The 14,875-nt window shown below is 37.0% G+C and overlaps 1 protein-coding gene and 1 non-coding gene across 5 annotated transcripts in view; both read left to right on the forward strand.

The window, feature by feature from the left end:
• The window catches only part of LOC106879527 (ciliary microtubule associated protein 1A), a 45,662-nt gene that overhangs the window by 30,086 nt on the left and 701 nt on the right, over window positions 1–14,875 (forward strand). For all 4 annotated transcript variants that reach the window (XM_052976205.2, XM_052976210.2, XM_014929152.3 and 1 more), the window contains exons 3-6: window positions 1,977–2,101; window positions 9,763–9,903; window positions 12,734–12,891; window positions 14,039–14,875. The exon at window positions 14,039–14,875 is cut by the window's right edge and continues 701 nt beyond it. In XM_052976205.2, the coding sequence (XP_052832165.1) occupies window positions 1,977–2,101; window positions 9,763–9,903; window positions 12,734–12,826 (359 nt within the window). In that variant the 3' untranslated portion in view covers window positions 12,827–12,891; window positions 14,039–14,875. The remainder of the gene's footprint in view (window positions 1–1,976; window positions 2,102–9,762; window positions 9,904–12,733; window positions 12,892–14,038) is intronic.
• On the forward strand, window positions 13,424–13,531 carry LOC128247154 (U6 spliceosomal RNA). The gene has a single exon (XR_008263567.2). It is a non-coding gene; the product is annotated as a U6 spliceosomal RNA (small nuclear RNA).

The following is a 14,875-nucleotide window of genomic DNA, read 5'->3' on the forward strand; positions in this document are numbered from 1 at the left end:
TGTTCTTGGTCCACCCTTACGTCTCTTCCGGTCTGCTCAGCTTGAAGAATCCGTCTTGCGATTCTTTTCTTGAGATATTTATCTTTCTATAATCCTCATACTCACGATTTTCAAACATAATTAATATCCTGGAAAGGGTCACTTTAGTCAGACTGACATGCATTCTGCACAACACAAAAATGAGTATTCGGTGGTCGGAAATAGTCGTATTTTCCTTCATAGCTCTATAGTGAAGTCTCGTTAAAGTGACATGCACTATCATCCTTAGAATGGTTAATAAAATAAGGTATGAACGTATTCGTGATAAAAAAAGGTATCCTGTATTGGATATGGGTAAGTTTAGGCGCAATAATTCTCTATACCTTTTTTATTAGTCCTTTATTTTTCTAGTCCTTTATTTTAGTTGTTTAGTTTTAGAAAGAAACGCTTGAATACAGAATAAGAATTTGCTAGTCTCAGTTTGTCATAGTTTGTCGAAATATGTTACACATTTTGTTGTTTGTATGCACATTTACTTTTTATCATTGGGTCCAATGGCCGTGTGAATAAGATATTGGAATATCAGCTCATGTATAGTATTCACAGTTGCGCTTCATATTTCTCAGACTGGCATCTTATCTATATAGAGACTCTACTTTCTTAATGTTATTTTACCTGGATATAAAATATTGCTTATAAACTTGTAAAAAGATTCATCTTTATCATTTTATATTTCAGTATGTTGTAGGCTAGAAGGATATCAGTTATATAGTAGGTTCCGAAGCTCATTGTAACTGATAAATTTAAGGAAAGTTAGTTGACACAAGGAACGTGATAGAAAATGCAGCAGAAGAATCATACTCTCAGAAATAATCCAATTCGAATTAGATGTTTGACGAGAGTATGGTGTATGTTGTTTCTACTTTACTCAAGAACTGAAGAATAATTTTTCTGTACAAATAAAACTTGTTAAATTTATCAGGGAGCAGGAATGTTAAAATATTACGTTCTTATTTTTTGTCTTAAATATTTTTTGCAAGAGTATTAACGACGAAATAGCTTTGAATACGAATCGAAAGCGAGCGACGAACTCGGTTTAGTGGATGCGTTGATCTGCTCTATTACGCACTGGAAATGAGTATGTAGTGTTGGAAGTAATAAAGAACATTAATTAGACCAATCAAATCGATCAGAACGTTGTGTCACACAATTGTGAAATCCTCCAATAAAGTTATATTAAACGTTAAGAACATTTAGTGTTTCAACAGAAACATACTCGTTCTATTGAAGTGTAAACGTTGATTTGCTGTGATGAACGGAATACATATTGCTATCAGTGGGGAGGCGAACGATATTATTAAGTCCAGCACAATGCACACGATATAAAACTGAGTCTAAAAAAAAAAAAAATTGCTTAAAGGGGCTCATGTTCAATGCTATAAATACAGAATGATAATATATTCTTTTATTCTTTTACTTGTTTCAGTCCTTTGACTGCGGCCATGCTGGAGCACCGCCTTAAAGAATTTTAGTCGAAGAAATCGAACCCAGAACTTATTCTTTGTAAGCCTAGTACTTATTTTATCGGCCTATTTGCCGAACCGCTAAGTTACGGGGACATAAACACACCAGCATCGGTTGTCAAACGATGGCGAGGTGGGGGACAAACACAGACACACCCACACATAAATATATATATATATATACATATACGAGGGGCTTCTTTCGGTTTCCGCCTACCAAATCCATTCACAAGGCTTTGGTCAGCTCGAGGCTATAGTAGAAGAGACTTGCCCAAGGTGTTACGCAGTGAAATTGAACCCGGAACCATGTGATTAGGAAGCAAGCTTCTTACCACGCAGCCACGCCTGCGCCATGTAAAGATATTGTTTTCGAAGAAAAAAGTTTACTTGACACGTTGTTCTTATCTTCTTATATGAAAACAACTCTCTTTCAATATTTAGCGAATACATTTTTTCTTTAATTAATTTCTCCAGCCCCTAACAGTTATTCTCTACCAGCATTACTCGGGAAGACCATTCAAGGTGGAAAGTTACAGGCACCAGCTTATACGTTACTGGGACGAAAGTCTCTTGGAAGTTTCCATGAAGACTTAGCTAAGGTAAGATTGAAATCTATCTCTTTGTATTGTGTAACGTTTCTGTATTTACTCCACTCTTCATTCACGAATGTAATCAAATGACATGTACAAAGGTATCTCATTAAAGAAAGGTAAACGGTAAAGACACCTTTGGGTCATGAATGACCATGAGATTGCACCTAGAATGTCTCCCCCCCCCACCGAGGCACAAGTCCGAGCAAGATTATTTATGGAAGATCAGCAGTCACCCATGCATATCAGCCTCCCTTCTCCACGCCATTGATGTTACATAAGGGAAAGGGAAAGGCTGATAGAGCTTGGTATCAGTGACGCTGCAACTTATTTCTACAATTGAGCAAACTGGGGCAATATGAAATAGTGTCTTGCTCAAGAACACAACACAGCTCGGTCCGAGAATTGAACTCATTACCTCGTGATTGTAAGCCCGCAAAATAAGCCTTTAGTTTAAGATTTGTTCCGTAACTGTTTTACACCATGACGACGATAATGATGTGAAGAAAAAAGCATAAAATCGATAAAATTATGAATGAAATTTGATTGTATCTATAGCAGAATGTACAAACCAGAATAAGAATCCATACAGTATTCGATAAAGCGTAGAGCTTTGCCCATTACCTTCACTGGTTTCTAAGACGCGTGAGATTGATGTTAGTCGACGCATCGTTAGGCATCGTTGTGCTTGCTAGTTAGCTGGACGACTTTCTTCTGGATTCAGTCAAAGACATTTGTATGTATGTAGAAGAAGCGTAGTGCCTGATGTAGGACCATTACTCTTATAATGAAGTAGTGATCTTACAATTGTAGAAAGCCAGCAGTTGTTCGGCACCGAAGTATTTACTGGCTTTGAAGCGAGAATCTAATCTTTAAGATAAATCGTTTGCTATGTTATGAGTGAGAAGTCACCGGGTGATTGTGAAACGTACTGGTGCCACGTAGAATGTACCAGTGCCGGTGCCATTTAAAAAGCATCCGTGCCGGTACTATGTGTAAAGCACACATGCTTGTACCACGTATAAAGCATGCGTGCCTTTGCTACGTAAAATGCATGCAATAATCTCTGTAAAGTGGTTGGCGTTAGATTACAAAGGGCATCCGACCGTAGAAACAGCACCAAAACAGACAATTGGAGCCTGGTGAATCTCTCTGGCTGGCCAGCTCCAGTCAAACCTTCCAGCCCATACCAGCACGGAAAACAGACGTTAAATGATGATGATGGTGATGATGATGATGATGCAGTTGTTGCAATTTTGAAAGTTTCAAATTTTTATTGTTGAATATTGTTTCCTTGACAAATGCATTGGTTGTGTCTTTGAGTTGTCCAAAGAGACTAAAGGGGAATATGTTTACAGAAGCAGTGCACATTTGAAATGACGTACTGCAGTGTAGCGATGGTGCGTGGATGACATTTGTATACAGAAGATTAGAAAAGAGTGGTATTATCAAATTAAGAGTTAGCAATATTGATTTCAAATTTTGGTGAAGATGTAAATCAATTGCGATGACTCCAATGCTCAACTGGTATTTACTTTATCGGCCCTGAAAGAATGAAAGGCAAAGTCGACCTTGGCAGAATTTGAACCCAGAGCGTGAAGACGGATGAAATACTACTAAGCATTTCACCCAACGTACTAACGCCTTAAGGAGTTATGAATATTATGTTTGGAAACAGGCGGCAGCTGGCATAATCGTTTGCACGCCAGGCAAAATGCTTAGCGGCATTTCGTCCGTCTTTACGTTCTGAATTCAAATTACACCGAAGTTGACTTTGACTTTCATCTTCTCGGGGTTGATAAAATAAGTACCAGTTGAGTACTGGGCTCTGTGTAATCGATTAGCCCCTCCCTACGAACTTGCTGGCCTTGTGTCAAAATTTGAAATCAGTATTATGTGTGACTGCGAGTAGGTCGTTAATATACAAGACATAAACGTACTTTGGAGTACGTAGGTTATGTGGAGCCGCATTAGTGCTGGTTACTGTGGCTTTACAGAAGATTACTGTCTAAAAGACGAGAGATGGATGTAACCTATAAGCAGGCAGTTGAATCGGGAGATTTTCATGCTAGACAAGATCATATGCTTTACCGATATAAAGTGCAACGAAATTTTTCCACCAAATGTTTCAAGGATGAGAAACCACTGTTGAGTGAAATAGGAGGATAATTTCCTTGTATATCTGCCCCTATAGAAGTAATACTGGTGGCCATTGAGGAGGGAAGAGATTCAAAGTGCTGAAGGTAACTTAATAGCTGCTTCCACTACTTTTGAAATATTGGCAGTGAAAGCGAGAAGTTGATAGTTGGCAGGGCCAGAATTTCTCCCTTCTTTGGAATTCGATACACCCTGACGGGTGTCCACTGATCAGGTTATATCATTGGTGAGAGAGAGGGAGAGAGAGAGAGAGACTAAAAGAGAGAGAGAGACTAAAAAAGAGAGAGAGAGAGATGGAAGATGGGTGAGGACAGGTGCTATCGCTGGGGTGTGCAGTTCTGACTGTAATGCAAGGGCCATGATCAGAACATGTGGTCTTTCTGGTTTGAAGCAGATGAAGCTGTTTTCACTCTTGGCCTATATTTGGTGGTATGACTACTGGAATGGAGAAAAAAAGTGTTGGTAAGAAAATGCGTTAAGAAAATTCCTTCCAGACGCGTATCAGCATATCACGATTCACTGAGTTGATCGCTATTGTGTGATTTTTTTCTTGGGAGGTGGGATTTGTAAAAGATCACGTTTATGTTCCACCGCTACCCACTAACCTCGGTGACCTTAAACATCGAATAACAACAGTGATCAACTCAGTGGATCGTGATATGCTGATACACGACTGGGAGGAATTCTCGTATAACATTAATTTGCCCGTGTCACAGGTGGTGGCCACATTGAACACTTGTAAGACAGGAAATAAAAGCTGATTGTGAGTAAATACTTGTGACTTAGCTGGAGTTTTCTATTTCTTTACCCTTATTAAAAATATTGCAAAATGAAATCGGTTCATTCTTTTTGAATAACCCTGGATATATATATATATATATATATATATATATATATTGCATGGCACTCCGTCGGTTACGACGACGAGGGTTCCAGTTGATCCGATCAACGGAACAGCCTGCTCGTGAAATTAACGTGCAAGTGGCTGAACACTCCACAGACACTTGTACCCTTAACGTTGTTCTCGGGGAGATTCAGCGTGTCACAGAGTGTGACAAAGCTGGCCCTTTGAAATACAGGCACAACATAAACAGGAAGAAAGACGAAGAGAAAGTTGTGGTGAAAGGATACAGTAGAGTTCGCCACCACTCCCTACAGGAGCCTCATGGAACTTTAGGTGCTTTCGCTCAATAAACACAACGGCCGGTCTGGGAATCGAAACCACGAAAGTGATACTGAAATAGTTGAAATGCTTCGAATAGTGTTGGGTGATATACGGAGATTGCAAAGTAAGACGAAGATCATGGAAAGTAACACATAGCGTATCCTTCTTTAATTTAAACATTCTTCTTGAAAACTGGATGAAATTCTTTATTCTTAATCTAAACTACCTCCACCCTAATCCAGCTTTCCACCTTCACGCTCATTTGTCGTTCACATTCACAAATTTCAGTCATTGGACTACAGCCATGCCGGGGCTCCGCCTTGAAGAATTTCAGTCGAACAAATCGACTGTTGTACTAATATTTTTGTATAGCCTGGTACTTATTCTATCAATCTCTAACGCCAAACCGCTAAGTTAAGGGGATGTAAACAAATCAATACTGATTGTTGAGCGCTAGTAGGAGAGAAACCCAAGCACAAAGACACACACACACACACACACATGCTAGAATGTATATGTATATCCACACACGATGCAACAGGCTTCTTTCAGTTTCCGTCAACCACACCCACTTACAAGGCTTTCGTCGGTCCGAGGCAATAGTAGAAAACACTTGTCATAAGTACCACGGAATGGGACTGAACCAGGAACTACGTGGTTGGAAAGAAAGCTTCTTACCACACAGCCACTCCTGCGCCTGTTTATGTTTGGTTTTTATTTCATTTTATTGTTATTTTTACATTTTATTTTTTATAGTTGTAACATCACAAGCACATACGTGATGCCCCTAGCACGTGGAACCACTTGGCGACTGGCGAGTTGCCAATAACTCCACTTGGTTCTGACAATATCCGCCGACTCTTCGACATTTCATCAGCTCGACAAGCTATAACTGTCTCGTATTTACAAATTTGCATTTACCAATTATGTATTTGTAATTATCTGAGTGTGATCGCATGTTCAACTCAAGGTTCGTGCTGAGCTAAAAAGTCAGTTTTCATCACGGCAGGAGTTCAATTAAAGTTATTCAAAATTGCTTTTCGGATGCCGAAAATATAGCTGAGATGTACCAAATATTTTGAACGTGTGAACGGTTATGAATATATATATATATATATATATATATATATATATATATATATATATATATATATATATATATATATATGTATACATGTCCCTTAAAGGATAGAGCTCAAAATCAATGCATTGAAGAAAACTTTATTGCAGCAACAATTATAATAACAGAAACAACCACAATAAGCCAAACCTATGCACGTTTCAATAGGGTATCCCGGATAAATAAACCACATCATAAGATGTCTCGTAAAATATTGTAACAAGTTACAACATATTACAAATTTCTGGATACTCCATCTCTTCAGGGTCGCATTATTGCCATCACCAATACTATTATTAGCAAAACACACACATCGTCCAAGAGGGTGAAAGAATAATCGACGGCACGCAACCTACCATCGTTATTTTCTTACAGAATGTAAACAAACCAGTCAACCGAAATCCAGCGACGTACACCGCCCGGTTTACAGCGTAAAAATCCCTTGCCAAAAATTCATCCCCCATGTACATCAAGATTTCCTATCGGATCTTCCTATATATTAATTAATTAATTAATTATACCCGCCCACGCACACGCACCGCACACCACCACCCACATACCCACACCTACACCCACACACACATATACCTATACTTAGATACACACACCAATATATATCTATATGTATTTTTTATGTATAACTATATACACACAAACACATATACACACAAACACATATACACACAAACACATATATACACTCACTTATGCATGGCTATACATATACACACATACACATACACATACATATGCACCCACATAAACGCGCACAGATACACACACACATTTACATATATACGCATACATACTCACATACACACATGCGTACATATGTACATACATACATATAGCTATACCTCCATATATACATCGATACATATGCACATACACACATACAAGCTTATATATGTTTACATGTTTACATGTACACACATACACATACGTCTCCATACACACATATATACATATATACACACATACACTCTCGCGTGTCTCCACATGTATACCTACACCCATATACATATAGACTCATATATATATATATATATATATATATATATATAGAGAGAGAGAGAGAGAGAGAGAAAGCAGAAAGTTCGTAATTGATTCCTCGATATTTCAACTGTCCGTTATTTTCCATATCTACTTTTCGGTATTCCCGACCGAAATATGATTAATAAACTTCTGTTTAGTTTCCCTCTCACGCACTCATTCATAATGGTATAACACGGATTCTCTTTCACCTTTCGGTTGGTTTTACTCTTTTCTCAGCTAAGATATTTAATATCAAACTATGTACCAAAGTTGTACTGCATCTTTAATGTTTCTTGTATGGCTTTTAAAAATACATTCAATTATCATTCATTAGATCAAGTATCACTGAGTGAATTAGTTTTGAACGAAGTAGCTTCTTGAGTCATACATAAGGTTAATATTAGGAAAAATTGAAAGATCTTATTTTTCTGGTTAGAGTGCTTATAGTACAAGCAGAGATTGGGACAACTTCCTTTGAGCTCAAAGCAATTCCCAAGCTATGTGATCGAGGTGTATAAGCTAGTCAAGCGTGACAAAAATGATTTCAGAGACTTTGCGAGGTACTGAGCATGCCTGTAGCACAAGCTTAATTTTCTTTGCTTGCACGCTCGACCACTTTGTGCGCGCGCACACACAAACTCACACGTATATGCGTACGTATATATGTACGTTTGTACGTAGATATGTTTGTATGTGTGAGTACATATATATATATATATATATATATATATATATATATATATATATATATATATATATATATATATATATATATATATATATATATAAATACCCACCGGAGAGTATTTAAAGGATAAATCTAACCATTTCACTACAGTTGTCAATTGTGGAAGTCGACTGTCACTACATAAACCTGATGATTGCAACACATGAAAATACTAGTTTATTTGAATATTATAAAACTGTAAAGATTGAAAATAATCTTTTCTACTCTAGGCAAGGGGCCAGTCAATTAGATCGACCCCATGACGCAACTGGTACTTAATTTATCGACCCCTAAAAGATGAAAGGCAAGTCGACCTCGGTGGAATTTGAACTCAGAACGTAACGACGGGCGAAATACGCTAAGCATTTCGCCCAGCGTGCTAATGATTCTGCCAGCTAGCCACCTTCGGGTGGTTTCCTCGCCTCCGTTCGGCTGGTTTCCCTGAGTCACCATCTCACCCTTGTACGCCAATCCGTCGTAAGGTTACCTATTTGTAATTGAGTGGACTGGAGTAACGTAAAATGGAGAGTTTTGTTCGAGAACGCAATGCACAGCAGATCTGGGGATTGAAACCACGATCTTGCGATCGTGAATACAACACTCTAACCACTATGTTATGCGTAATAGATGTTTCATCATCATCATCATCATCATCATCATCATCATTTAACGTCCGTCTATCCATGCTGGCATGGTTTGGACGGTTTGATCGGAGAGGCCAGATAGAAGACTGCACCAGGCTACTGTGTCTGTTTCAATTATAAATAATTTTTTAATACTTTTTTTTATGAATCTAAATCTGAACCGTCTTCTGGGTCTAGCAATTCCGAAGGAATGGACATCACCAAGGCAACTGAAAACAGCAAAATATTTTTGAAATGTTCTATTCAAAATATAACATAATCATGTGATTGTGTTTATTTGAAATATTAACCCTTTGGCTGTGAAATTAAATTTGCTAGTTACACCACTTACGATGTAACGATGTTAAATATCTATCAAGAAAAAAAGAAAAAGAGAAAGAAAAGAGAAATTGTATTTTCTGAAAGTCATGTCGCCTCAATAAACTTGACATACCACAACAAAAACTAGCTTCAAACATATGATATTCCTCAACAAAAGATAAATTGATATATAAAACTCATATTCGCAGTTAAGTGTAAGGAAATTTTGAAAGGCTAAGTCTACTTTCCGAGGTAAAAGGGTAATCAAACCGATGCAAGGTGAGGTACTACTTCTAGTTAATTATGTATTGTGAATCTGAATACCGATAAAAAAACTTCTGTTACTGCTAATTCGATGACAACAGACACCGAGGATGCAAAGAAAGTACGGCATATCTTTTTCACATTTATTACTAAATTTCCAAGTCAAACTGACAATTTCTAATATTTGTAATAACCAGTGTCACATTTTATCTAATTTGTGTTACTTAACTTTTCCTAATTTTTGTTTCAACTATTCAGTCTCCTGGTCCTTGTGCGTACGATACTTGTAATCCTGCAACGTACACCAAAAAATCACCAGAATTTAGTATGCTATCCAAATGTTCGCCTCCAGAGGATTTGCACCGAGCGCCAGGCCCAGGAGCCCATTATCCAGAAAACGTAAATATCTAACATGTTTCTCTCTCTTTCTCTCCTCTCTCTCTTTCTCTCTGTTTCGATCAATCAATATTATATATATATATATATATATATATATATATATATATATATATATATATATATATATATATATGCCGGAGACCCACTTCGGTCACGAATGACCATGGGATTGCACCTAGAAAGTTACCCTCCGAGGCACAAGTCCGGGCAAGGTTGTTTATCGAAGACCAGCAGTCGCTCATGCATGCCAGCCTCCCCTCTCCACGTCACCGATGTTATCCAAGGGAAAGGCAACGGCCGATACAGCTTGGTACCAGTGACGTCGCAACTTATTTCTGCAGCTGTGTAAACCGGAGCAACGTGAAATAAAATGTCTTGCTCAAGAACACAACACGTAACCGGTCCGGTTGTAAGTTCGACGCTGTAACCAACAAGTCATGCACATAGACACATAAAATTTCTTAATTTTTTTCCTTGAAAACAACATAGAAACTTATATGTTAATATAATTATGTTTCAAAAATATTATTCCCTTAATGAAATGTTATTTGGCACTTTTAAAAGAAATGTATTTTTTCTATGTATTTGTTTTTCTTTTTAAATTACAAGACATGCTGTAGATTTAATTTCAAAACTATAACACATCGCGTTGATTGTTCATTTTCGAAAGGAATGTTTGATCCTTCGGAACTTATTTGAAATCTAGGTAAACTAAGAAGAAAGTATTTAGTTTTGTTATCGTTCAACCCTAGAAGCAAAGCTGGTTGTTTTTCTCTCTATTGGTTTGTTAAAATAAACCAGAGAACTATGAGTTGATTTATTCGTGTAAGATCAAACAAGGAGAAATAAAAATGAATTTGCTGACACGCAGTGTTACTTTTAAAGGAGAAGGGCCATGAGAAAGTTTAGTTTTCAATCATTCTCATGCACATTAAAAATATAGGTGAGGGCATGCAAACGGATTTTAAAACCTCATTGAATTTGGTTCTTCGAAAAGCTACTAGTGACAACTGTTGTAATAATAATGGTTTCAGATTTTGGCACAAGGCCACAAATTTGTGTATCTCTCTCCCTCTCTTTCCAGTTGGGGAAGCCATGTATCTCCTCTTCAGTAAGACACCTGCTACTATCTCTGTATCATACTTTCATCTCCTTCAGTACTGTACCCCACTCAGTTGAGGCGTCTTGTCTTGACCTCACTATTAGCAGTTTCATGAATAAAGTAGACGCTGTAAAGTGGCTGCTTCTAAGAAGGGCATCAACTGTAGAAACGATTCCAAAGTAGATATTGGAGCTCGGCGCAGTCCTATGGTTCATCGGTTCCTTGTAAATAGGGACGCTAAACGATGATTACGACGATGATGATGAGAGTACTGCCGAGTTAACCTTAAGCAACCAGCATGCTGGAATTGTAACTCGGTTTCAATTCCTTGTTGAAGGAGGTGTTTTACTCCATTTATATTACGGTCTGTTGGACACACACACACACGCGCGCGCGCGCGCGCGCCTTATTGATATTTATAATACTATAAATATCCATCATGGTCATACAATTATACGGATGATATATAGTCAATTAAATCAAATCTATCACAGATAATAGTTAATCGATAATTTTTACCGGACTGAGAAAGATGAAAAAGTAATGTCATCTCTGGATTTAAACTTTGTTCACTGAATTGTCTCATTAAATACCAACTATTTACAGCAATGTTATCTTATTTATAATAATACTGATTTCAAATTTTGGCACAAGGCCAGCAATTTTGGCGGAGGAGTAAGTCGATTACATCGATCTCAGTACTCAACTGATACTTATTTTATCAATCTCGAAAGGATAAAAAGCAAAGTTGACCTCGGCGGAATTTGAACTCAGAACATAAAGACGGACAAAATGCCGCCGAGCATTTTGCCCGTCGTGCTAACAACTCTGCCAGCTCGCCGCCTTCTTATCTATAATATTTATTTCTCATAGAGGCGGTGAGGTGGCAGAATCGTTAGCACGCTGGACGAAATGCTCAGCAGTATTTCGCCTGTCGCTACGTTCTGAGTTCAAATGCCGCTGAGGTCGACTTTGCCTTTCATCCTTTCGGGGTCGATAAATTAAGTACCAGTTGAGTACTGGAGTCGATGTGATCGACTACCCCTTCCCCACAAATTCTAGGCCTTGTGCCTATAGTAGAAAGGATATTTATTTCTCATATGTGATGAAGTCATATTTTGGAAGAGAGAGAGAGAGAGTTAACAATCAGTTGATATCGACTCGCGTACACAACTGATGCTATTTTCCCGATACCAGAAGTATAGAAAGCAAAACCGAGCAAAATTTTAACCTCGATGGAACTTAAACAAACTTGTTCCTCATGGAATCAACTGGTTTTGCTGCTTCGCCGGAATGCACTCGCATGGTTTTCCCCTGATATAGTAAATAAGCATCATCGTCAGAAAAGCGAGTCTGTTCGTTTCCAGTCCTCCGTGTAAAACATATCTAGCCGTGCTTTGGAAACATGTGAGGGCTAGCGACAGGAAGGGCGTCCTGTCGTAGAAAAATATGCCTCTAAAAATTCCGTCTCGCCTATACAAACGTGGAAAAGTGGACGTTAAATGATGATGATGACCTACAGTGTATCTCGGACCACATTATTGTATGTCTGCTTTATCTGTCAAAATAAGTAGAGTATGATTTGAACAAGATTTGATTGCTATTTCTAGCTGGTCGAGCGACTGTGTAGATATCCCTTCATATAATAATATAAAAACCACAAAAATTCACATCGTTATAATCATTGAAGTTATACAGTCATTATGAATATTGAATTTTCTTTTATAGTCGTGGGTTCATAAGCAAGCTGCACCGTGCTTTAGTTTTGGCGTTCGTCACTCCCCCTACACAGTTCCCCTTGTCGTTGAAGTGTCTGATTAAATCGTCTTTCTGTTTTATACTGAAATATATACCGTGTTAAACGAACAGTAAACAGAACAATACATGTAAGTATATTTTGAGTGTTAATTTTAATTGCATATACATTTTGTGTTAGGCTCACCACATTAAGTATATTAGCTCTCGACCTAACTATACGATTTTTATGCAGAAGACAATCCTCGGAGATTCTCCCATATCATTATTTTAATTAATTACCTAATAAGTGAATAATGAATATGGTCTAATAAATAGAATGAGTGTATTTCGATGAGGATATCTAATCAGATTGAAACACGCCAGGGTCACCACTGTACTCGTCACATATCAGATTTACCCCCACGACATGCCTTCATTTAATTGTTTGTATTTAGGGGGTTGTCTCCCTTGTCTTTTAGAAGCATTATATGACAAGTGTTTACTTAATTACGGTATAATTTTATAGCAATTATGTTTAGCTCCTTATATTACTTATGTGATCTATCTATCTATCTATCTATCTATCGATCGATCGATTGATCTATCTTTCTGAATCATATTACGCTACTACTACTCTATCTTCAACAATAACATTATATATATATATATATATATATATATATATAGCTACGGCGGTACATATTCTAAAAAATTGGAACGATACAGAGAAGATTAGCATGGCCCCTGCGCAAGGATGACACGCAAATTCGTGAAGCGTTCCATATTTTCTTCACGGTGGTGCACCAGCATGACCGCAGCCACTTGGCTGAAACACATAAATAAATAAAATATATATATATCTGTAAACATATGTGGCACTTATTCAGTAGCCATGATAAAACTCCGACTTTCGGATGCCAGGGTGGGAGCCCACGCCAACATCTCTTCAGTTATCCGGCCACTGAAGAGATGTGGTTTATAACGTTTTTTTGGCATATTCTTACGACATGTTCGAGCAGGTTTTTTCCTGTTCTCTTATATAATTATATAATGCATATATATATAATTATTATCTTAGTATAATTTAACCACAAGGTTTTCGAGCATGTTAGCCATTTGATATTATCATTTACATGAGTTTTATCCTTGTTTATAAACACACACACACACACACAATCAGAGATACATTTGTAAATATTTGTGGAATTGCATTAATTTTTAATAATTTCAGTATCAAACACAATGAATGACAGTGACTGACGTAATAACATTTGTCATCGATTTATTTCGTTTCAGGTGCCTTCCTGAGTGGTCTCTGTAAATTTGTATCGACTGCAACACCGCTTGTCAAATATAATATATATATATATATATATATATATATATATATATATATATATATATATATATATATGACTGTGGATTTTTATGACTGTGTGCATATATAAATATATGCACACACACACATATATATATACGCATATATACATATAAATATACGTCATGTATACTCGAGGAAAGAATGTTGTGAATGACGGAATCTACTTTGTACATTGAATTACATTGAATTAACATTATCTTTGATGAAACTCTCATATATTATTAATAAACTGTCATGTCGTTATGTCCGATGGAATTTTCGAATGTTGATTGAGTGATGTCTGATGAAGAAGCTATAATGCATTGAATTGTTTACGTACTTGGTTACATTAGATGTGATTGTGTGTGTGTGTGAGTGTGGAAGAATGTTGAAAATATGGCTATAATATTTTACATAAAGGTTTCCAGTTTAGCTTTTCAATTTGTACGAATCTCAGTTTTATTTTGATTATTATTATTATTATTATTATTATTATTATTATTATTATTATTATTATTATTATTATTCATAAATGTCATATTCAGTTCATTATCTGTTTTGTGTTTTTACAAAAAAAGATATGAAAACGTACTGCAAGAGAAATATTGTGTGGAAGCTCTTGTGACTGTAAGGCCAACTATAATCCACAGTAGACACATAGATAACATGGAAAACGCGACCTTAGAGACATTAAAATAGCGGCAACTTTCTTTTTGACCTTTAATATCAGTTGGTCAAATAGAGGCTGATGTCAGGCAGTCTCAGGGAAGACC

The sequence above is a fragment of the Octopus bimaculoides genome, chromosome 2, assembly GCF_046866305.1.
Source record: "Octopus bimaculoides isolate indiv1 chromosome 2, ASM4686630v1, whole genome shotgun sequence".
NCBI classification, from domain to species: Eukaryota; Metazoa; Mollusca; class Cephalopoda; order Octopoda; family Octopodidae; genus Octopus; species Octopus bimaculoides.